We start from the raw sequence: 24,784 nt of genomic DNA, 5'->3' as shown, positions 1-24,784 counted from the left end.
GGCAATGATCGAAACTATTTTATGTATAATTAAGAATTGAATTATTTAATAAAGGAAGGTTCATCCAATCCTCCTTTAAAATCCCAAGCCTCTCTTGTCGGGAGCTTCATTCATTCCTTCATCAATACTCTCTCACGGTCTCTCTCCCTTTCGATCAGAAGAACAAATCCTTATCCCCTAATCAGCTCTCTTATTCAGAGTAGAAAGAAAGAGAGAAGAGAGAACACTCTTTCAAGTTTCAGAAGAAGAAAATGGGGTGCAAGTCTTGTGAGAAGCCAAAGCAGAGGCACAGGAAAGGGTTGTGGTCACCTGAAGAAGACGATAAGCTCAGGAATTACATCCTCCAATACGGCCATGGCTGTTGGAGCTCCGTTCCCACCAAAGCCGGTAAGTTGCACTCACAGGCTTTGTTTGGTATGTATTCTTGGAATCTATTTTAGGTCGATTTCGCATTCTCAATTGATAAAATTAATAACTATTTTTATCATCTGAGAATGCGAAATCAACTTCGAATGCATACCAAACCTGCCACAGTTTACGTTAACAACTTCTAATGCATTACACACCCATGTTTCATTATGTTTCATTCATCCATTGCCACCATGCACTGGGTGTCTGAAAAATGATAATTCTGCCGCAGGCCCGCAATAGGCTTCAGGCTGCCGGTCATCCGGTGCACGTTAGTATTATTTGCGTAGAATAAGATTTGTTCCGTTACCGCATAGCGCATTGCGCACCATGTCCGGGTAGAAAAATAGAATTAATGTCGTTATTGCCCATAATAGAAATGATTTGTATTTTAGAGACGATTCCAGATTAAAGAAATCCAGGCAAGCTGGCAATCAAAGTGAATGGTCAACACCGACAAGGAGTTTTTCGTAAATTCGTTCCAAATTTAAATCCGCGCTTTAATGTGACGTGTCACATCTAAAAGAAAAAAGAGAGGGTCGTTCGGTGTCTTCTATATATATTTCCAAAAAAATAAACCTATACTAATAAGGATCTTGATTCTTGGGCTGTGTTTGATATGTATTTTTAGAATACATTTTAGATCGATTTTATATTTTCAGATTATAAAAACAATTATTTTGATCATTGGATAATACAAAATAAACTTAAAATGCATACCAAATACCGCCTTGATTTTTTTATTTCTGGATGATCACCAACTGGACCTGATGGGGCCCATTTGATGACCTGGCTGCATAAGCATGCCAAAGGTCAGAATGATTAAAAGCTGACAGAGATATCTCCAACTGGTTACAACTAATGGCTTGTTTGGATGGGGATTACGAATAGAACGAATGACTAATGACAGGTTTGGCAAAGAATATAGTGGAATACAGATGGGTTTAGTTAAACTTCATCTTCACATGTCCCATGCAATATTGGGTCCCAATACTTTGTTTATAAGACACGATTCCCATATGACAAGCTGTATAGGAGAAGAAATAATTGACAATTTGATGATGAAATTTATTGTTTAATAATTAAATCATAGGATTTAAAATACGATTATATCAGTACTAATGCACTAGATCCTATCAGAACTCCGTGGTTAAGTAGAACACAACTGTTCAAATTTTGACATATGTTATATTATTGGTGTTGCATCAGGTCTGCAAAGGAGTGGGAAGAGCTGCAGGTTAAGGTGGATTAACTACTTGAGGCCTGGTTTGAAGCGCGGCCTCTTCACCTTACAAGAGGAGGAAACTATCTTGTCCCTTCATCACATGTTAGGCAACAGGTAACCATTAATTTACATTCTTAACTAAATAAAGGAAAAATGATGGTCACACTTTGGTATCATAAGTCTTCTTAATTAAATTCTCTCTCCTCCCTTACATGTGAGTTCCTGTATACGAATCGTATGACATCCTCTCCTTTCTCCCATTGGCTAAGCACGAGAGATCTCTTATCCATAAATTAATTTGGTCTTAGTTTAACCTCTCGTTGAAGAAGAAAAAAAATTGACAGACGCCACCCCGTTTGCTATATTATTAGTATGTACTACCATTGGTGGAAAATAATGTTTTTCAACTCGACTCGTCTTTGTCAAAAATATATATATACTTAGACTGACTTAGACCGACTTAGACCTATTGTGGTCATTTCTTAAACCTAAGCGAATCTTCATGACTCTTAAGTCTTAACTAGGTTTCATGTTTTTTTTAACTCCATCGAGTCAACTAGGATGAAAAGTTTGCTGCTACCCAGGTTGCAAGAACTTTCCTACAACCCAAGCTTGCGATCAAAGAAATGGAATCTCAAGAAAATACAAAAACCTAGGAGTATATATATTTATAACCCAAAGGGAAAGTGAATTATTCCATATTTTTTGCTTCAAGCCTGTGTGGCAGGAGAGTTCCTACAATCTAGAAACGAGCAAAAAAATTTCCACTGAGGTGACTCACCAAAATCAAAACCTAGTTTTCCAACTATAATATGAGGAAAAAATCTTCTCCAATTCCCAAAAAAAACAGTGTGGTGCAGTTCAAGGCTGATAGCTCATGAAAGATGTCAATTCCAACAGTGCCTAGCTCGAGAAGAAAGAATAAAAAAAACTGGGTCAATCAAGCTTGGCATCGTTGGATTTATCATCTTCCACATGTCGAGCTCTCAGCGCCGTACTGCATCTCACTGCACTTCAGGGAATTGGAGAGGATTTTAATCCATATAATATGTCCTACTACACCTATGGGGCAAGGTTACAACATACACTCCCTGCACCCCTCATGTAAAAAGTAGAAACTAAGAACCTACCACAACAAGGTTTGGTTTTGACTTGAATGGTTGTTTCTCATTCATTCAGGTGGTCTCAGATTGCTCAGCATTTGCCTGGAAGGACTGATAATGAAATCAAGAACTTCTGGAATTCCTATCTGAAGAAAAAGGTTTTCAAAGCTGAAGCTTCAGGAGCTCAAAGTAGCAATTCCCAATCTCTAATGGAGTCCACACCTACACCAACATATCCAACCAACACCCAAGTCTCAAGTTTCGATTCTTTTAAATTCATGAAAGACTCTCCCACCGATACAGACCAATCCGTTCCACAAACTTACGATTTTCATCACCACCCCATTAAAGAAACAACACAGAGTTCCCTACCGAAACTTCTATTCGCAGAGTGGCTCTCCTCCGATACTATTCATAGCCGGACCAGCTTCGTCAATTGCGGCGAAGAGGTAATCCCTAGAGGAAACTCCGACGACTTGAACCTCGACGACGATTCATTCAGACACAACTTTTTGCATTATGATGGACCTTTTAGTGGTGAATTCCATAATCTGTTCGGCAATATTAATGGCTCTACCGCCGGCCAAAGACTGATTCCACAGTTCGATTCCATCGCCGGAAATGGGTTCTCCGATTTTGTTTCTGTCGGACAGAGTTGCAGTGATTTCAGCTTAGCCGCCCATGACGTAATCTATTGATTGAAAGAGATCGTTAAAAGTGTTATTAACTGTAAATTTAAGTGTTAATTAAACCTTAATCGTTAATGTTCATAGTATGTTCGTTCATTTCGTTAATTTAAAGATGTGAATACGAGAAATTTGATTTTGGTTTTGAGTCAACGTTTTTTTCTTGGGATTTTGATGTGAAAAAGGAATCGAAGTTTGGTTCGGTGATGGCATGATTCGAAGAACTCTCGGTGGCGGTGATTCCCAAGTTGTAGCTTTTTGGATAATAATTTTTTTTTTAAAGGGACACTTGTCAGCTGACGGAAGCTCCTTAAACTGCTCCCATTCTTAACGAAATGGTCACTGTCACTCACAGCTTTATATTCAGAAAACAAATCACCTTGGAGTGACCTCGCTAGCACACCTAAGACTACTAATCATAGTTAATGGAGTTTATGTAAATACATATAGGACAAGAGAACGCTAACCCGTCGTGTAGCCTCCCCACCAATGTGTGGGAGGATCAATGAGAATTCCCATAGAAGCATTGGTTTAGATAGGGATTTTCGATTTTACTCAGGGTTGAGTGATTTTTTCACGTGTTCTTAATTTTAGGCTTAGGAGTCATGCCATCAGTTAGTGTTCTTTTTCACATAATGAAATAATAAGCATTATTGCATGTGAATTGTATTACAATCGCTTTCCAAGATTTAGCTAGGCAAAAATTTACGAGGCGAAGGGTCGTTGCTCTGCTTGATCACAACTTCTTGTGGAATTATTTATTTATTTATTTGTACAAAAAAGTAAAACTTTTTGTGGAGTTAGATGAGATATAATCATGAGTCTGACGGTATTTCAGACACTTCGTACTACGAGAGAGAATATGAATTATTCTATTTACATTGTATTTGTGTATAATTCCAAACCACGTAGTTGTTTGGTAAAGTAGAAATTTTTTGTCAAATTTATGTTAAAAAAAATTTATCCATGACCCATAATTACACATATTTTTACTTGTATTGTTTGTCTCATTCCATGGGGTGGTCTAGATTCTCCTCCTCATGGCCGTAGGGATACCCTTGTATACCATACTCAAGTTTAACATAGAGATGTCTTTATACACATTATTCGAGATTACGAGGGAAAATGGAACAAAAATAAGAGATAAATTATTTTTTTTTTCAAAAAATTTATGGAGGTCATTTGCATCTTTTTCCCTTCTAGAGACATAATTTTGTAAGTCACCGTTTGTCTTATGAAGTTCCATATGCAAGGATGTCTAATAGAGAGAGCATGAAAATGGAAGGAATGGTGTAGTGGAAATTGTGGACATATTTAGTTGGAATACAATTAAGCAGAGAAATAACAGTTTATTGCCATCTATCATCACTTGAAATAATAGATTTAAGAAATCATCACAAATTAATACTTATAGCTTTCACATGAAATTTGTCAACTAACATGTCGGTGATAATATATATATATATATATATATATATATATATATATATATATATGGAAAGGTTCATCTGATCATCACTGAATATATATTTAATTATAGGAGCATGCACCTTCTCATGACCTTATATTTGTGTCCGCAAAATCTGTATGGTATAATTCTCTCTCTCTCTCTCTCTCTCCCTCTAAATTACGAAATGATAGGGTTGCCCTCCTCAAATCATCCCCTAGAGTAAGATAAAGGAGACAAACCAGCTGCTGTGGATATCTTTTCTTTGAAAGAAAACAATAAGAATTAGGCTCGATCAACTAGAATATGTATTCTCAATATAAAAGATCTTTCAATTGAGAAGATCCATCGACCTGAGAGGAAGAGAAGGTCTGTCTATTTTATTTAGTTAATTAGTTAAACTAATGATTCGTTATTGGAACAGATAATAACAATCATTTCATCGTACATGCGTATTTTTTTATTTTACAATGGATTGAAATAATCCATTAATGGAAATTTTAGATGTAATGAGTAATAGGTTGTTCATTTAAGAACTTTTGTTTTTATAGTTCATACATCCATACAAAGTATTTGATCTAAGATTTCAATTTTTCCATATTTCAACAATAACATATTGTTCTATGGAGCCAAGGTCCAAAATATGGAAGAAACAAGTGTTTCTATGACTCTACCATCCCGTCAAATTTGTTCCATTAATGGGAAACCTTTCATAAGGCAAACAGATTTGTTTACAAACCTTCTTAGTAATCCATGTTTTAGTAGGTAAGCTATCCCCATGTACTAGATCTATACAATGTTGTATATCCCTCATAAGTGGTAATTCTAGCAGTAGATAACCAGGAAACACATCTATAAATTTCTCAATCAATAATCTAACAATATCTAGCAACTCTTTAACCTCTTCCCCAATGTTTTTTTTTACTAGCACATAGCTCTAGAAAATTCAGTTGACATGAGAATATTAGTTCCCTCCCTTGGTTTCGAATACTTCTAGTTGGAGAAAGAATGGTCTTGATCACCCCTTTGAAGACTAACGATTAGGTCATTTTCTTCTCATCATTGTAACTTCTTAGTTAAACTGCCATGGTCCTTCCAATGATGTTCTTGAGTCATACTGGTGAAAGTTGTATGAAATAATTTGATTGTCACTAGTTTCAAATTCTTTGACATCCATGAAAATGAGGAAGCTCCTCTTCTTTAAAAGGGATGAGTAGGGTCAGATATGCATGCATGCATGCTTCTCTTGTATGATTGGTCCCAGTTTCCTCTAGTTTAATTTATTTATGTACACTACTGGGTTACCGCTCCTATTAATCTCACTGATAAAACCCCCTGAAAGTGAACATGATGTATGAACTGGCTTCAATCTGTTCTAATGTTTTTGTTTGGATACATGGGAGGTGCTATCATGATTTGATGAAACACTTAGCCCTACTGCCGTGTGCGCCCCACACACAAGGCAGAAAATACCGCCTTACCTTTGCCCGAGCGGGGGTAAGGCAGTATTTTCCGCCTTGCTTGTGTGTGGGGCGCACGGCAATACCGGGCAGGCGGAAGTAGAGGATCCGGATCCAACACTTCCAGCTTGGGAGTTGATCAATGGTTGGAACTTGAATTATTTTGGATCAAGTTTGCTGCAGCGATAATTGGTGTGAGCTGAGGGAGGTCAGAGTGAAGACGCAGGAATGGTTGCATATATTAAGAGCTAATTAATTCCAAGGATTGATGGACTCGGGAGATTCATGCGCTTTGATAACAGTCACTTGCCGGAAACAACTGTGGCGGCTAGCTGCAGATAAAGTTGTTTATTACCCTTTTTCTCCTCATTTCTATTAACAAGAAGTGATACCTTCAACTTGGTGCATCTTTCAGGAGCTGGGTTCTCAGCTTCCTGCTTCTTTGGGCCAATTGGACGGCTTATTGGAGCCAAACGTATGAAGCGCAAAAGGATAGATGGCATTACCAAGATCAGGAGATGGTGCAACTGAAACTTGGCACGGAGGTGATGAGGTAGTGCTCGCCATACCACTAAATTCTTTGTGAAATTGAGGGCAGGAAAAACATGTTGTAGGCCACCGATCTAACCTAAAAGCTTTTTATGTCAACCAACGAACAGAATCTCAGAAGCAGTATACGTGGATTTTGTCTTTTCATCGGCCAAGCCACTGGAAAGCAAGAAAATGTCAAAAGTGGCTTCCAACTAAGCAATCACAGGAACTATCTTGTTTGACAACGGAAAGGAGGATATTGAACTAAAAACCATAGAAATAGAATTCCTACATGACACCCATTCTTGTTCCTACACAACCACTATGACAAAAGGATATGGTATTTTACCTGAGAACTCTGGTACTTTACCAGACTAATCTTCATCGACTTCTTGATTTTCCTGTTTTTTGGCATCCTCTCCACTTCCTGAAATAACAAGGTACAGAAAATTAAAATAAAAAAAGGCAAACATAAAACAGAGCTTCATGGTACTTATTCCATCTCTGTTTTGTCTCATTCTTTGTTCCCTAACAACAGGTGCATGAAGAGTTTTTGCTCATTCTTTATGTTATACATCTTATTGAGATCACTTGTTTTAATTTTAGAAAGAATGACTCCTAGGTTACCATTTTTCCCTTATTAATGAGCACTGACTGCAAGATGTAATCAAGTTACCATATTCACTGAAGATGACTCCACCAGTACTTAATCCTTCCTCAATTTTCATAAGTTGAAGAGTCATCCTAGGTCCAATCTCTTGAAGCTTGACAGCACTTTTCGTTGAAGCTCTATTAACTCTACCAAGATCACTTGGTAGACTCACTGTTGCCGCTTCATCATCTCCTTCACTTTCTGACCCATAACCTGCCCTGCAAAATTACAATTTTCAATCAAATAACATTTGGTACCTCATAGGATCAGAAAGGTAAAACACCAAGTAGTACTACACTGTGTATAAGGCCGCACTTGCAACAAATAAATTTACCCACTAAACAAATATAACTCCAAGAAATATGTGACGTCTCATGAACAGAAATTATCATTGTTTTTTAACCAAAACCATGTTTCCCACAGTTATTCATGAGTTTTCTATTTATATGAATTACTTCAATACTTGCTCAATATGTTAAAATTAATTTGAATACTAAACAATGCCATAACATCTGAAAATTTATAATTAGACACAGGTAGTACTTTGAAGGAAAACGTAATGATAGCCAGAAATGTTAAATTGAAACAAAAGATCACCCAAAAAGTAATTTGGTATCCACTTTACTTGCGGTGATGTTATGGTTGAAAGTTTCAAAATCTATTGATTAGCAAATGAGCAACCTCATGGTATAAAGCATAAGGAGTGTTATAAACTGATATTATCAAGGATAAAGGGGGATAAAACTAAGTTAGAATCAACTCTGTCAAAACTATAACATACAGAATAGAGGGAGCATCATTCTTTACTGTGTCCAACCTGAATTCGTTCATTTATTCTAGCACAAACATTCAGACAGAGAAAGATAAGTTACCTAGTCACAAAGTCACTGACATCCTGTAGACTCTTCAAATCCGGTGCCTGATGGTTCAGCACAAATTTTCTAAGTCTACGGGAGACACCGATAGGCTGTAATCTGATGGAATAATGCCGAAAATCAATAAGCTTTGTCTCTTTATTATAATTAAGTAACACAATTCTTTGGCATAAACCAAGTTTAACCTGCACCAGAAAAAGGACAGTGCACAAATTAACAAAAATGCAATTCAGAAGATATAGAGTCATCAAACAGAAGTCATGTCCAATACAAGGAATCGGGTGAAGAAATTTTAGCAGCCAGCTGACCACAAATGGCAGAGAAACAGCTTAGTGAGTCGAGAACTTTTCTAGCACTCACAGTATTGATATCGATGGCTGGAAATATGTTTTGAAACATAATAGTTGTGAGCTTTAGATGTTGATCTCCAGTCCCAAAACCAGAAAGGACAATCTGCCAGTAAATTTTCCATTCCATAATAAGCCACAGAATCATGTAACAAGAAAAACAAGAAAGTGCACCATTTTACTACCACAGATTAGGTTCAGATGTGGTATAAAAGAAATTGAGGTGCAAGGACCATAAACATTAACTGAAGAATATTAAGTACAAGAATCGTCAACATAAACATTTTCTTTTTCCTGTTAAAACAATACAGCAATTAATTGTCGTAGTAAGCAAGGGGCTGAGATTATCCAACCAGCATGCCTTTTTCGCTTGAAAATCCATTAAGTGTAAACCATAAAAATTACTTTGTGGCCTGGCCCATCTGAACTGCCTCCATTTTGTTGTTGCTAGCAAATACCACTCTTTTTGGTTTTGGACCTTCCAAATCATTCCCGCTGACAGTTGCCAAAAATGGTGGGTTTTGCGGCATGTTTGGTAACGTTCGGGTGTTTCTAGTATTATTTTGTTCATGCAGGAACACAAAAACACCAGAATCACAATTGGATACACCGGTCTGTTTTTGTGTCCCACGCGAACAAAAGTGGGTAACAGAAAATTGTCTCAAGAGACACACATGGCTCATAAATACTCTTGAATAACAGAAACAGTTAGGGTGTTCTGCAGGCCAAATCACCCCAGCTGAACAAAAACATTGCCAAATGTGCCCTTGGTATCCCCAGACCCAACAGGATTGGGATCTGTAGCAGTATTTAAGGGTGTAAATCGGTCTGGAACCGGGGATATTCAATTCGGTTCCGGTTCGGTACCAAGAGTATCAGTGTGATCCATATCCGGAACAAGGCCTGCCTCGGTTTTGAACTTCGGTACTCATACCGAACCTGTATTGTTCCAGTTCTTATTCGGTTCCTACACAGTTCGGTTCCGCTTCTTGTACTTGGTCTATAGGGTGTACCCAGTGCACGAGGCTCCCACTATTGCGCTGGGGAGGGTCATAATGTACGCAATCTTACCCCTACTTTCGCAAAGAGGCGGTTTCCAGACTCGAACCCGTGACCACTTGGTCACCTTGGTTTGTATTTTATATATATATATTAATGTACTATAATATATTGGTACCTGGATTCGTTTCGGGTTCGGTTCTAACTGCCGGTTCCTATGTTGGATCCAGAAAGTAACCAAGTCCCCCCTCGGTTCTGTTGCTCAGTTCCATATTGTAACCAAATTCTATTTGGTTTGGTTCATTTGGTTCTAGTTATTCGGTCCGGATCCTATTTTGGTTTTCAGTTCCAGTTTCAATTTGACACCCTTACCAAGCACGCTCAAATCCAAAGTTGAATGGCAAAACAGTAAATAATCTCAAGTTTTAAAGGAAAGATGGCAATCTTGTAATTAAGCAGAATCTAAAAGGATAAAAAAGAATAGAAGAAGAAATGACACAAAAGGATTTTGATTATTAACTAAGGGTAAACTAGGAAGCAATTATAATGCAAGGGGTAAGAAGTTAATAAAGGTAAAAGAAGGGGTATTCAACTAACAAGAAGAGTTAAAGCTACGAATGTAATACTGTTACTGTAAGTTATAATATGTAAGCTCCTTTTAACCACAAAAAAAAAAAAGAAAAAAAAAAAAGAGTTAAAGCTACTAATCGTGTGTATGGTTATGTGTCTTCAATCTTGAGACATACCAGAATCCAGCAGCAGGAGAGGATTACGAGTCGACCACAGATATTTCCAAGCACTAGATTCAATCAAGACAAGGATTTTAGCCTTGAATCACAGTTCAAAATCCTTTAAATCACAAGCACTATTCTAGTGAACAGCCCTCAAATCGTCAAAGGAAAGTTACCTGATTTTTCTTCTGGCGATGGAACAGGAACCAGCAGTAGTTTCTGGTCTCGATCTCACAGCCCTTTGTAGGGTGTCAATAAAGCCGGCTGGCCCGAACCCGCCCTGAGCCCGGCCCGACCCTGATTTTTGACCCCGAGGGCGGGTTTGGGTTTAGTATAGTCCTGACCCTGGCAGGGGTCGGGTCGGGTCCGGGGGTTTAGATCCTGGGCCTAGCCCGACCCGACCTATTAATTATAGGTATATAATATTACATATATATATATATATATATATATATTATATACTTAATATAAGTATTTTCTTGACAAAAAAAACAGAAGAGAATTGTACATAGATAACTACTAGCTTTGTCATCATCATGAAGTGGGAACCCATAAAAAGAGTAGATCATCTACTATTTTGATCGGGACCATAAAAAGAGTCACGACATGATTGTTATTTAGTTGTAGCCCCTATAAGCTTCCGGGCCTATTAAGGGGACATCGTTACAATTGTAGAGAGAGAGTTTATACACACGCCATTTTTTCAACATATTTATTAGCTGTCCCATAGGTTGAGATCCTATGTTACAAAAACATGTTCTAATGAGACACGTGGGCGGTGCCATAAATCGGGACCAACCCGAGCCGGCCCGACCCGACCCTGGCGGTGGTCGGGTCGGGTTGAAGTTTCTACTGGCCGTTTCGTCGGGCGGGGTTGCGGTGGGGGGGGGGGGGGGGGGGGGGGGGGGGGGGGGGGGGGGGGGGGGCCTTTGTGTATTTCGGTCTGAAAATCAGATGGGGAAATCGCCCTGTAAGTGTAAGATCTTCATTCCAGTTTTCAGGAAGTTCTGGACAGGATGTTTAGAGTAAAGTTCAGAAATATGTTGCAGGTGTCGCTGGAAATAGGTATTATTATCAAACGAAGAGATTAAGAAGATAGGAGTACGGGAGAAAAGAGAGAGACGATCAGAGGAGGAGAAAAGGTTACACACAACTCTTGGCAACACCGGTAAGCACTTCTTTCAATTTCAATAAAAACAATCCAACCTCAATCATTGGGTACAGCCAAGTATTTAAAGGAAAATCAAAACCTGACCCTACCTTGGAACTGAAATAGAGTTCAACTTTTATATGGGACTCAAACTGAAACAAACTCTACCTTTAACTCTACGGACGACTCTATCAAGAATAAAATAATAAAAGAAAATTACAATTTTTAACTCAAAAAGATAAGTCCTAATTCCTACGCTAACAGCGCATCATAATGTTAATGTTAATCTTGTCATGTAAAACCCATGGTTTCTTATTTTAACTCATCATTTTATATAACAGTGTTGGGGGGATAAAACACGCAGTTTTATATGTAATGGATAAATGGAATAAGAGTTGGGCCACCATTCTAAGGGCTGATTTGGTATGATTTCAATTTCGGATTGATTTCATGAAATAGTCAATAAATATATATTTGGCCAAGAAATTGAAATTGTTTTGGTTGCATCAATCTGAAATATTTCAAAGAATAAGAAATCTATTTCGTAGTTCAATTTCTGAGAATAGATTCTCTATATTTCTTTGGGAGAGGGTGGTGGCGGCGGTGATGGTGAGACGATCAGGAGAAGGAGAGTGGTGTTTTATTTTTAACATGAAATTACTGCTTTGACCATCAAATTAATCATGTGCTCATTAAAGAGCAAGAGTGAATGCAATTTCAATTTCGAAATTGAAAGAACTTTTCACCTATTTCAGAATTTCAGTGAAATTGATTTCTATTTCACTGAAATAAGGTGCAGAAATCAAACCAAACAACTTTCAAAATAGAAATCACCCCATGAAATTGAAATAGAAATCATACCAAATCAGCCCTAAGTCCTGCATTGCAGACTTCTTTTGTAACTTGCAATATCCACATATTACAAGCTCTCTCTGATATTGTTCGCTAATACTTAGGAACTAGGAACACTGCCTATCCACATACATCTTTGTCTTTGGCTATCTATTCTGTTTTTCAGATCTGTGTTAAAAATCATTTATCACATTTCAACATGACATAATGCATTCCAATCCCTTATATAAGACGCCTTCATCCTGATATACCATTTAGAAATTGCAAGCACCTTCAACCATTCTTGAGTAGAGGTTCAGTCCTAACCTACTTGCAAAGTCAGGAGGCACTGAACACGACCAACTGAAAAAGAGTACAATCAGGAGGAGATATTCTGTCCATCAAGAACTCTGCTTCGATTTTTGGGCAAGTGAGTAAGAAGTAGGAGTGAACAAGAGTAGGTTGAGCCACCTCATTTCCCACTTTCCTCCCCATTTTCTGATGAATTCCACTATAGTGGTTCAATAGGCCTCAAGCTGTCAACATCATAGTTGTCACCATGGTTCAAAAACTCGCCAGAAATTTCAGTGATTTCGACAAGACCGAGACAAAATGATAGGCAAATCAAGAGATCGACATAATTTCGGTCGAAATTTCGACCACATGTACTGTTTCGGCGATACGACTTTTGGGGTTTATATAATACCCTGTCTCGCCAAAATTTCGACCAAAACTCGTCTGTTTCATCTGCAGGAGGAAGAAAATCCTTTTTTTTTTTTGCTGATTTTTGCTACCTCACCTCTACACACTGATGGAATACGGTGATGGGGGTTGCTACATCACTCCATTGACATCATTTGCTGCATATTGGTGAAGATTTTGCCACATTCAACAGTTCTAGGGAATGAACTTCTTCCCAAAAAAGAATTTTTGCAAAAAAAATATGACAAATACCTGAAAGTTGGTGATGAAATTTTTATATGTTAAATACCGGAAACCCCTTCGGTCCATGAGTGGGCTTGATCCTCCATGTAACTCTTGGTGATATTAGCCAGGGGTCCACTATGTACTCATGTATCATCACCATACAAAAGGGTATATTTTGGGACTTGGATCTCTATGAGTCTATGTTACATGTACTTTGTACTATTTTAAACGTAATCAATATTATGTTTATTCATTCATGGTGCATAATTTACTTTTTTTTATTTGGCTTTTCTGTTTTCTAATACTAAAACAATGTGTAGAATAATAAATATTACACAAGGTATACGATAGGGTCCGACAGATACTGCCAACCAAGGGTGCAAATCCAAAACACCACTATGTGACTTTTCTTGCAATATAAATGTTTACTTATGTTTATCTAGGCTAAAATCAGGTTTCCTTCTCCTTTTGCCCCCGAAATGGCCAACCGAAACATCCTAGCAAAAAATGCAATGTTTGGCAAATTTTGCCCATTTCAATTGATTTTGGTTTGGCGAAAACGAGACCAAAATCCAAGTTTTGAACCTTGGTTATCACGGTGTCTAGGCAACCCAAGGCCTTAGAGGCGACCAGGAGGCCCTGGACGTTAAGGCAACATCTGGATTCAACTTGAGTTCTGCTTGGTCTTTGGCTCCTTTGAAGGGAAGAGAGGATTTGAAAGAACTTTCTCACATAGTGGTGCAGCCTCATTGGACGCTACAGATCGGGAGAGTCGAAATCACGTTCCCTAAGTGACCGGGAGTTGATCAATCGAACAAAGAGAGAATGGGACTTGCAAGAACTCCAACCGAGTTCAAAGCTCAAAATAGAGCAATTTCATTTAACTTCATAATCTGCTTTCTACATTCTCATGAAGGATTACATATAGACTTAGAATTGAGTAAGTGTAAGGAAGAAAAGAAAGAAAATAAGATTCTAATCTCTAATGAGTCCAATCTTCAATCAGCCCCATATTCTTCCAATAAGAATCCCACCTTCTCTTCAATCTACCCAAAATACTCTCAATCAGAAATCCACTCTTCAATCCAATCTTCAATCAACCCAATATACTAGCTAGCTGGTTGATCCTTTATTTATTTAGGCATAATTTATTTAGAAACTGAGATAATCCCAAATCAGTCCAAATCTTCCCTCTTTTAGGTGCAACTTCTTTCCTTAAAATTATTGCGAAGATAAGGAATGGATGGTCTATCCCTGCAGGGGCTGGCCTTATCTGGCATGCCTCTCCTTGACCTGGAGTCCTGGACCGATCTTCGAAGAACCTTAGGGTGTGAGGTGGTGGCTTCTACTTTGTCAACTTCATGGTCTAGGTCTAGGGCTGCATCACATAGGCATGGAAGTTCCAGCCAGTTCAGTTCAAGTTCTTGATCGAACTTGAACAATTCCTTTATATCGCTGTCCATTTGCGCAAAAGTTGAATTCTAGGAAATCTCCTCTATTTTATGTACTGTCTCACGTATTCTGGAAGAAATCCCAATGTCCAAATCTTTGTTTGAAACTGATGTTAAGAGGAGTCCCAAACTCCAACTTGTAATTTTCTTTTGCATTCATTGTATAATTTAAGCATCATTTCTGCCACACATCCTCCTCATGCTTCTCAAACCCCAACTCCCTTTTCTGTAAGTTACTCTGTCATGTTTAGTGGAAGGAACATAATCCCAACGTTTACCTATTTCCCAACCATATAATACTCCTACAGAGAAGTGTTGATTTGCTGCAGGAGAAGTGGTGAAGGAAGAGAGGAGGTCAGACACATGCAGTCGATAATAATAATGAAGGCTGGATTGGAAAAAAAAGGTACTACAGAGCCCTCATGCACTCCAACTATCATAACAGTGACATGAGTAGCTGGTCACTATCTTGCATTATTAGAAGCAGAACATAGAGGAAGAATGTAGAGCAGGAGAACTGCAACGATCAATAAGCCAATAAAATAAGCACAATGAGAGCCAAACACCTGAGACATCTCCAGACTTGGTTACTAGGGAGTAAACATGATCTATTGCTGGCAGCAAAGGAAATCAACAGCCAATGGAGGAGCACAACACCATGGCTCAATCTGTTTGGTTGACCAAGGTACATTAAGGATGCGGATAAATCACAAAAGTGGGCTTATTTTAATGGAAAGAGGCCTTGGGTTGGGTGCTATACATGATGGGCCTTTGGTCCAAGGGTTTTTCATTATAATAGGTCACTTTAATAGGCCTAAAATAAAGACAGGAGTTAGGAATACAGGATTTACTTTATAAATTTGATGTAGGTCGAAGCATGAAGAAGAAAAGGACCGAAACACTGGTCATGTTACTGTTCATGGAACATGGTTCATGTGTTACTGTTTACATGAAAAGTGGTGTGGGCCCCAATGCCAGCTTGTGTTGGAAGAAAGATGCTGCCAAGATCTTTTAAAGTTAGCTTTTTAGTTACTTTCTATTTCTACATTTAGAAGTTTCTAATTTTATTTTAGCTTAGATTTTATTCGTCTTTAGTACTTTCTATTTTAGTTAATAGCTAAGATCTTAGTTAGACTTTTGTACAAGTCTCAATACTGCCTTGTAAGAGACTTCCTATTTTATGAGTAGCAGCAGTGTCTATATGTAATCAAGACCTTAGAGTCTCCCCCTAATGATTTGAAAAAAAAAAAAAAACTGGTTTGTCAACCAAGAGTGCTGTGAGAGGCAGTTGAGTAGGAGAGAGTCCTATGTGAGGTGAGAGGCCTAGGTGCAAGTGAGAGACTCAAACCATCTATCCCCTTCTTCTCTATTTTCTGTTTTATTCCTAGTTTCTCTTTTATTGGTCTGTAGAATATTTTTTATCTGAGAGGTCATTAAACCCCTTCTGCTACTGTTGGAGTTGCTGCTGACTACTGAGAAGACTGTCCTGTTGTTAATCGGTCGGTTCGGGTTGAGTCGGTTTGGGTGTGGGAATGGTGAATCCGAAACCAAATCAATAAGTAAAGTTCAGTTTCGGTTTCAGGTTGTATCGGTTTGTTATCGGGGTCGCCTTCGGTTTCGTCCCAGTTTGGGTTCGGTTTAAAATACATATTTATACAAAACTATGGGGGGGAAATCTGGTTTTTAAATGGGTTTCGGGTTGTTATCGGTTTCTTATCGGGGTAGATCAATTTGGTTTTGGTTTCGGTGTCAGGTTCTTTCGGTTTCTGTTGTGATTCAGTTTGGTTTTGGGGTTGTAATACCCCAATCCAAAACCTGTCCAATAAGACATCAGTGCGGTTCGGTTCGGTCTCACTTTTTATACCCCTATCCTGCTGTCACCTTCATTGATTCCTGGTTGGAGATTTAAGTTCAGACCCTGTGGCTGCATGGTATTGGTCATTTCTTGCAGAGAACTTCAAGACCAATAACTGCTGATTCAACCACTAGATTCTACCCTTAGTGTTCCTGCCGTGAAATTAGTTCCTAGTTGGAGACTGATTCTACATAATAGTTAGTTTAAGTTGGAGTCCTAGTTAGAATAAATGTTGTTTTAGGTCTTTTATTGGTCAATTAAGTAGCTATTTGATTACTAATTGGTTCAAGCAATTTTTAGCCCTGTTAAGAGTCAGGTTTTGGGAGTCCATATGACTACATATAGCTATGTAGCCAGCCATTCAGGAACATGATTTGAAGTAATAAATCAGTTCAGTTTTCTGAAACTTTTGCTGCTGTGAATTCCAAGTGGGTCTCAGGTGGATTATTAGCCTGGTTATCTGTTTAGCTATCTATCTATCTATCCATCTTTCTGTCAAGCTCACAAGTTAGATTCTATCAACTTCCATGCCCTGTGGCACCTCTATTTCTTCATTTAATCAGTACTGTAGTTGGTTGCAAGTTCATACAAGATACTACTTGATTGTGATAATATTCCATATGGTAGTTTTTGTTATTCAAATCTCTGAGATTTCATTATTAGTTTCTAGACTTTCTGACCGATTTAGACTTCTAGATCTGGCTACCGGAAGTTCTAGTAGCCATAGTTGTCAAGTCGTTGCTTAGGTGATCGCCTTGGCATCCAGGCGCCTTGACAACTAGTGTCTCCTTGGTCCCCTGGGCTGGCGTTTTGGTCAACTTGGTCGACTAGTTCGTGTCGCATTGCATCCAGGCCCCCTCCAATGCCTTGATTCGCCTAGACACCATGACAACTATGCTAGTAGCACTAGGACAACTCTGAAACACATTATTCCGTTATTAGAATCAGCTCAAACTTTGCGGGTTGTATCTTTTGGAACAGGTAATCAATTGGAGTCTGGGACCATTCTGAGAGTTCTGGGTTTTGTTATAACATTTCTCCTGAATCTGGTTGTTCTAAGATCCTGCTATGAATTAGTTTCTGTTTAGATATTTAGCCTAAAGACTGGTTTACATTAATTCTCTCTTAATTCCCTTGTCAGATTAACATCACCTATTCCAAAATCTGCCACTGAAGAAGACAACAGTTGGCTAATCCTAAAGAGATTAACTAAACTACTAATGACCAGAAAATAATGATGATTCATTATTTAATTCTTCTGAATATGAAGAAGCTGATAGTGACAATGAATTTTGTGCATGAAATTAATATGGAGTTACTAAAAGGAATTGACAAGAAAATAATCCCATGCAGCTAGGCCTAAAGCCCTATTATATCCCAAAAGAATAGAGGAAGTGTGACCATAAATGACAAAGGTTCTAATCATGTGAGTTGTCTGCCTAAACCCCCACTGGGTCAGTTGTAGAGCCACTTGAACCACAAACTCCCTGTGATTGTGACAATTAACAACTCTACAGTGCCCAATAATAATTTTCTCATGGAATATTCGGAAAACCAGTCATCATCCCTAATTCGGCATATTAAAGAACTCATCATTCAGGCTGGCAGGATCCTTTCTTAATCCAGACATAGTTATGGAAAAAGGCATATCAAAAAACTAGGTTTCATGGGTTTTTTTGGGGAAGCTATGGTCTATCCTGTGGCCTTCATTTCTTGGAAGGACTTCACCAATGAAATGAATTAGAAATTCTACAGAATTCCAAGAGATTAATTCGATAACAAGAGTGGCAAACTGGCAATGTTTTGGTTGTTTTGCATGAGAATGTGCTGAAAAGCTTTGTGAGTAAATCAGGTTTCGCTAGACAACTCTTGTTTCCAAATTCCAATGATAGAATGGGCGCAAGAAAGTACATCTTTGTGAGGGGGGACTAAGGGACAAAGGGATAATGGATCTGAGGCTAGAAGGGGATTCGATAATAACAATAAGGTTCATATTGGCTAGCATTGCTCCCTTGTGGAAGGTAAGGAACCTCATTTAAGGCATTCACATTGGCTAAGACATGTTCTACTTTCTTCCATTTATTATCAAGTCTATAGAGGTCAATGCCGTGGTTGTTTGTTGCGGGCATTGCTCTATCAAGTCAACTTAATAGCAGATCGCAATCTGAGTGCATCCAAGAATTCAATTATATTCTAAGCGAAGGCAGTTAAGGATACTCTGAGGATTGTATAGGTCCTCACTTGTTTTCCATATTTTCACCAAGAACAAGAAGACATTCAAATTCACCAAAAAAATAAAAATAAATAAATAAAAGAAGAGGAAACTTTGGTCAGAAGCTCACCAAAGGAGAGTTCTTGAAAAGTTCTGGAGGGCATCTAGGACGCAACTGAGATTGAGCAACATCAGCTGCCAATGAATACTCATGTATTTTGAATGTAAGGGTAGGGCCTTGGGGGGTCCTTGCAACCCTCAGATAGGATGCTGTATCTGTTTTTGATAATATAAGGAAATGAGTAACACCCATTGGCCCAGCAACGTTCAAAAAATCCTTAAGATTATTCTGTTTCTTTTCCTGCCAAGCAAACAGAGAAGCATCAATTAGCTAATTCAGAAATATTTGCAAATAAACTACAATAGTGCACAATGATTAGCCATAACAGACCACACCCTGGAATCAATGGAAAGATGAGGCATCTGGATTTGTTCTACATCTCTAGAAAGCCTAACTTTACCGCCTTTTTTTAGACATGAATTTGTTAATCTTAAGCAGTAGATACGTTGAGAAAGATTCTATTCATAAGATATTTGAATGCTCGCTCGGGTTAGCAGGGGATCTGCTAGACAGACATTATGGAATAGCACCTTTTGATGAGAGATACGAACAAGAGGCTTCGAGAAAACTAGTGTTTTCTGAATTATATGACGCCAGTAAGCAAACAGCGAATCCGAGGGTATTTGAACCCGAGTATCCAGGAAAAAGCAGAATATTTGATGGAAGAACGGGATATAAGAAGTCAAAGCATGTGAGAATTCCTCACAGAATCATGGTTTTCTTCATGAAGGAGTCGGCTGATCCCACTCTCTAAGGGAAAATTTACTAAGCACAGACAAGGACCTAGTTCTCCTCATAAACTGAGTAACTCCATAGCCCAGCTAAAGAGAAGTTACCCAGCTAATAACCGCGGTTCAGTCACCTTCTATCATGACCTCATACCATCCATGAGAGGGATGAAATTCCATAACTTAAACAACTGCCTTTGGCTCTGCAACAGGTACAAATTGGTCCACAGAAATTTCCTCTCCTGTTTTTAAGTATTTTCAATCCTTCTCCAAACTTCCTTCACTAGTTTTATTCTGTGTTTTTAGCACATCTCTCTGTCTCCACCGAGGTTCAAAATTTCAGATTTGAGCCAGGTTTATATTTTGCGATACTGCAAAATTTCGACCGATGGTTGGTAAGTTTCGGCTGCAGGTTTTCGAGGACAAATGGACAAATTAGGTCCCGAAACTTCTAGGAAGCCCTATTTTAAGCCCTTTAAACACAGCAGAATCATTAGATTGTAAAAAGAAAACACCCAAAATGGCAGTTTGGATTCGAACCCTACATTGGTAGTGTACGTTGTATGCTGCTGTATATACAAAATTTAGTACTAGAACATACATAATTCAATAAAACAACTAAAATATGCATTAGGAATGAATGAACATAAAATTAGAAATCATTTCATAATTATCAAATGTTATGCATGGTTCATTACAAAGATATGGAAGTGTTTTGGCCAAAAATCGCAAAAACTGAAGTTTTCGAGGAAGTTTCCCCTTTTGGAGAAACCGTCGAAACTAGTGTAACAATACCTAAAGCCGAAACATGATCGAAACCATGCTTTTTATACAAAGGGTTTGACCAAAATGATACCAAAACCCAAACCTGATCAAAATTTCGTTGAAACTGCGAATTCAACCGAAACTTGGTAATACCCAGGTATCGCACTTGGTTTCATTTCAACCTTTGTCAAAACCAAAACAAAATTGAAATTTCAATTGAAAATTGCTCTCCACCTGCACCAGGGTGGGAGGGGGGAGGGTTACCACATAACAAGGAGCGGGTTACCCAATGCTACAAATGTTAGACAGCAAAGTTATCAAGGCGCCAAGGCGTTGGAGAGGGTCCAAAATCTAGGCGACACCAACAAGGCAGACCAAGGCGACCAAGGAGCCTGGACGCCTAGGCGACTCCTTGATAAGTGATAACTATGTTAGACAGGAAGAACAGCAAAGTCACTGCTGAGATGTGTCTGCACTAATCAGTGAATTTTAAATATCAAACAAAGTGCCATCCCCTAACAGCAAGGGCAATTTAGTCATGATTTTCCTTTATCCTTTTCCATAAAATCATTGAACAGGATTCAATATTTGGCATTCAAGTGCATTAACACTTATTCAGGAGTTGACTTCTGCAGCCTGACCGAGGATCCAAAGCAGAGACATTCAAGAGTTTAACCAAGTTAACAGAGCGAATTGGACCTAAAGACAGTTTACAACAATAACCTTAGTTAAAGAATTTGAGAGACATGACAGCCGTTTTAAGAACTCCTTGGTACTTCTTAATTAGAGGTTTACTTTGCCCCTCTCAAGCACTGCTTCTTGACCTGCTACCTTCAAGTTCAATATATCATTCTAAAACCTAATTTCTCTTCTTGTTATCCAAGCAATAATCTTGGCCACCCCTCTCCCAAAAAACAATCCAATTAATAGTAGCAGCAGTAGTGATAAAAAGTATCCAAAAAACTACAGGGGCGAATTTTCATCTTCTTAAGTAGCATATATTCCATAAATGTCAACTCTTCAAGAGAATAACATTGACCTATAATATCATTTAATGGAGAACTTTGCCTGCCCCACAACTGCTTCTTGACTTCCTACCTTCAAGTTCAACACAACATTCATTTTAAATTTCAAAAGTAATAGCAGTAGGTGACAAACAATAAGTGAAAAAAGTGAACTGTCATTGATGTAGATCGATTCTTCAGCAAGCATTACACCAACCGAAAGAGTCACAGGCCTGGTCCATCACATCAATTACTGGACCAGACCACAGGGCTAAAGAGCCAACCAGCACAGCTGGGAGCTTCTAGAAGGATCTTTGTTTCCCTTTCGTTTGGTGTCCTTTTGTTAGTCTAAGCTAAGGATGTCAATCGATACGGTTTCGGATCGGTACACTGCACATATACCCCATACCGATACCGATACCGATACCGTACCAAATACCGATTCGGTATAGGTATCTCATACCGATACTGTACCGAATCGGTTCATTATTATTCAGTACAAATTAAAACAGGTATTTTGGTTCGGTATGGTGTATTTTCAGTATTATGGCCCATACCGATACAGTACCGAATACCGACTCAGTACATATATCTCACATCAATACCCTACCGAATTTATTCGATACAGAAACAGTTTAGGTATTCAGTACTCGGTACACATTGACACCTTTAGTCTAAGCTAAGTTAGAGTTTCTATTTTAGTTGCTTTCCAATTTTATTTCTTAGCAAAGTTCAATTACTTGTAACTCAAGGATAGCTCTTCTAGAAGACTTTTTATTTTCATTGTTTCTATTTTGGGCTCAATCCTTGAGTCTATATAATGTAATGGCCCTTAGAGGCCTCCCCATGATTTACATGAAGTTGAATATTGATTGCTTGTGCAACTATTGTCCTAGAGAGGCTGTGAGGGTGAGATGCCAAGGCTGAGATAGCCATCTATCCCCACCCCCAACCCCCCTTCTTCTATTTGAACTCCGCTCTCTTCTCTTACTTTCTATTTTGATTTCCCTGTCTGCAACAATGCAACCGTGGTCTTCTGTTGAGATCAGAGACTTGTTTGGAGCTTTTCAATAAGCCTAGCAACTGCTGGAAGATAGACCACTGTCCACTGGTTGAGAAGGTCCAGCATACCTGCGGACAGCACAGTTACTAATTATGTGCTGCTGTTTGTTCTAGTTTATTTCAGCAACCAAAGGCCCTATTTTGCTAATATTTTGAGGCTTAGTTGACCTCCCTAAGGCCTTCAATCAACTACTATATTGGTCCTGACTTGGCCTTGCTGATCAATCACACAGAAGCCATCTATTTCCTCTGTTCTGTGCTCTCGGTTGGGCTGTTTCAAGCCTGCTGCTGCTGCAACTTGAAGATATATCCACAACCCTACTTGGATCCAGTTAAAATTTGGAGGATCAATCTTACTCATTGAGGGCTACCTTCGATCCCAGTTTGGCCCTGTTCTGTTGGCTGGTTTGGTATTTTTCACTAAACTTCTAATTCTGAGTTTACTTTCTAATTTGGTGACCTGTTGATATCTCCACATCTGACCATTAGTTTGGTCTGTAATTTTTAGAGATTCATCCCTGCTATTGGACCTCTATTTAGTTATAAGGTTAGGCCCATCCATTGGTCATATCAAGAAATTCTGAGTTTGCTACTTTTCTGGTTGACTTTGGCCTGCGGCAGCCTTGTTTATTGGTTGATTGTTGATTTTTATTGCTAGGACTGTTAGACAATGTTGCGGGTAATATTGGGGTTAGGTTGTCTATAATCTGACCTTACATTAGACGATTAGTCATATTCTTAAATAGCGTATATTCCACGAAATGTCTCATCTCAACTCAACTCAGCCTTATCCCAACTAAATGGGGTTGGCTACATGGATCATTTTTCTCCAATCAGCTCTATTCAACACCATACTAGTTACTACTTCCTAGTCCTAAGTCATGCAAGTCGTTCACCACTTCTCCTAGGTCATTTTAGCCCTATACCTGGCTCTTTTAGCTTTTTCCATCTGAATCAAATCACCCCTCCGTAGTCCGTACTAGAGCATTCAGAGGCCTTCGTTACACATATTTATGCCAGAAAAATAATATTGACCAATAAATACCAACAAAGAGAAATTTTTTAGACAATTGTGAATTCTCAAAAAAGACATGGGGAAAATAAGAAAGAGTAATGGAACATATCAGCTACCTTTAGCTTAAGTGCAGTATGGGGGAGCATCAACTTTCTTAAGTCCATTTGTAGCTTTCTCAGAGAACTCGGCAGCTTTCCTCTTGAAAACACAAAGCTCTTGGGTATTTTATCTCCCGTGACATGATCAACACTGGGCTTATTTACAACCGGCTTACTGAACACCTTCTTCTTTTTCTTTTTTTTTTCAGTTCACATGAATACGAATTATTCAATGTGGAAAAATAAATTAATATGGAAATTTCAAAGAATGAACTACAGGAACAAATCTACTAACTTACATTTGGGAAGCGGGCCATTTCAGCTAGGAAATATTGGACTTTAGGGTTTATTATATCTCAGATAGCTTACTGAAAGGATAATTTGGCACCAAAGTCAGGCCAAAATGCTTATAAATGAACCAAACTACATGTAAATTTTCTTTTAAAATCCCAAAAAGTGGGTAAAGAAGTGAACGAAGAATCGTGAAAACTATTATGCAACTGAAGTAATTGGACGGTTAATAGTCAGTTTAGATATTTGAATAGTGATTTTAAGCTGTCAATGTATTGTTTCCATGATGCTTCCCGAAAACCTTGCTCAACACTAATGATTCAAAATCTTGAACTCTCCGTGAATACCTTACCAAGAACACGGAAACCATTTTAGAAAGCTAAACAAAATAACGACTTAGAAAAAAGAGGTGAAAGACAAGAAGACAACTTCTCTGTCCAATTCAGTTGTGAAGATATTAAACTGGACGAAACTATCAAACCGTAAATGAGACTGAGAGAGAGAGAGAGACGTACCGATTTCCCGGACCGAAATTTACAGAACTTCGCCGCGACGTCTGTGTACCGTGAAAGAGATTGGGAGAAGGGGAAGGGTTTAGGGATTTCGCTTCTGTCCTGCACTGGCGGGACCTGGAGCGTCCAACGCCCCTTTAGATGATGCCATGTGGCGTTAAGTTCATCCAACGGTCCAGCATAAGTGGATGTTAAAAGTCAAAAAAGCAAAAAGGTTCTCATTCTCTTCCACCCGACCCGACTTCATCCCTCCAGAATAAGTGACATTTCTCATCCAACCCCCTGCAGAACGGGAACT

General features: G+C 38.5%; 2 protein-coding genes across 2 annotated transcripts; one reads left to right on the top strand and one right to left on the bottom strand.

Moving 5' to 3' along the window:
* The first annotated feature begins 235 nt into the window (after positions 1–235).
* LOC122646817 (transcription factor LAF1-like) lies at positions 236–3,470 on the top strand. Its single transcript, XM_043840424.1, has 3 exons — positions 236–387; positions 1,618–1,747; positions 2,813–3,470. The coding sequence occupies exons 1-3, from the start codon at positions 252–254 to the stop codon at positions 3,432–3,434; spliced, it is 888 nt and encodes a 295-aa protein (XP_043696359.1). The 5' UTR covers positions 236–251; the 3' UTR covers positions 3,435–3,470.
* Positions 3,471–7,227: 3,757 nt separating this feature from the next.
* LOC122649202 (peter Pan-like protein) lies at positions 7,228–24,575 on the bottom strand. The gene is made up of 8 exons (XM_043842584.1): positions 24,490–24,575; positions 23,983–24,051; positions 23,702–23,878; positions 19,021–19,251; positions 8,748–8,840; positions 8,385–8,572; positions 7,537–7,730; positions 7,228–7,287 (listed from the first exon to the last, which is right to left on the bottom strand). Exons 2-8 carry the CDS (start codon positions 23,998–24,000, stop codon positions 7,235–7,237), a joined length of 954 nt encoding a protein of 317 aa, XP_043698519.1. The 5' UTR covers positions 24,001–24,051; positions 24,490–24,575; the 3' UTR covers positions 7,228–7,234.
* Positions 24,576–24,784: the final 209 nt, after the last annotated feature.

The sequence above is a fragment of the Telopea speciosissima genome, chromosome 1 (assembly GCF_018873765.1).
Source record: "Telopea speciosissima isolate NSW1024214 ecotype Mountain lineage chromosome 1, Tspe_v1, whole genome shotgun sequence".
NCBI classification, from domain to species: Eukaryota; Viridiplantae; Streptophyta; class Magnoliopsida; order Proteales; family Proteaceae; genus Telopea; species Telopea speciosissima.
The sequence above is the reverse complement of the archived record's forward strand: the minus strand, read 5'-3'. Positions and strand labels throughout refer to the sequence as shown.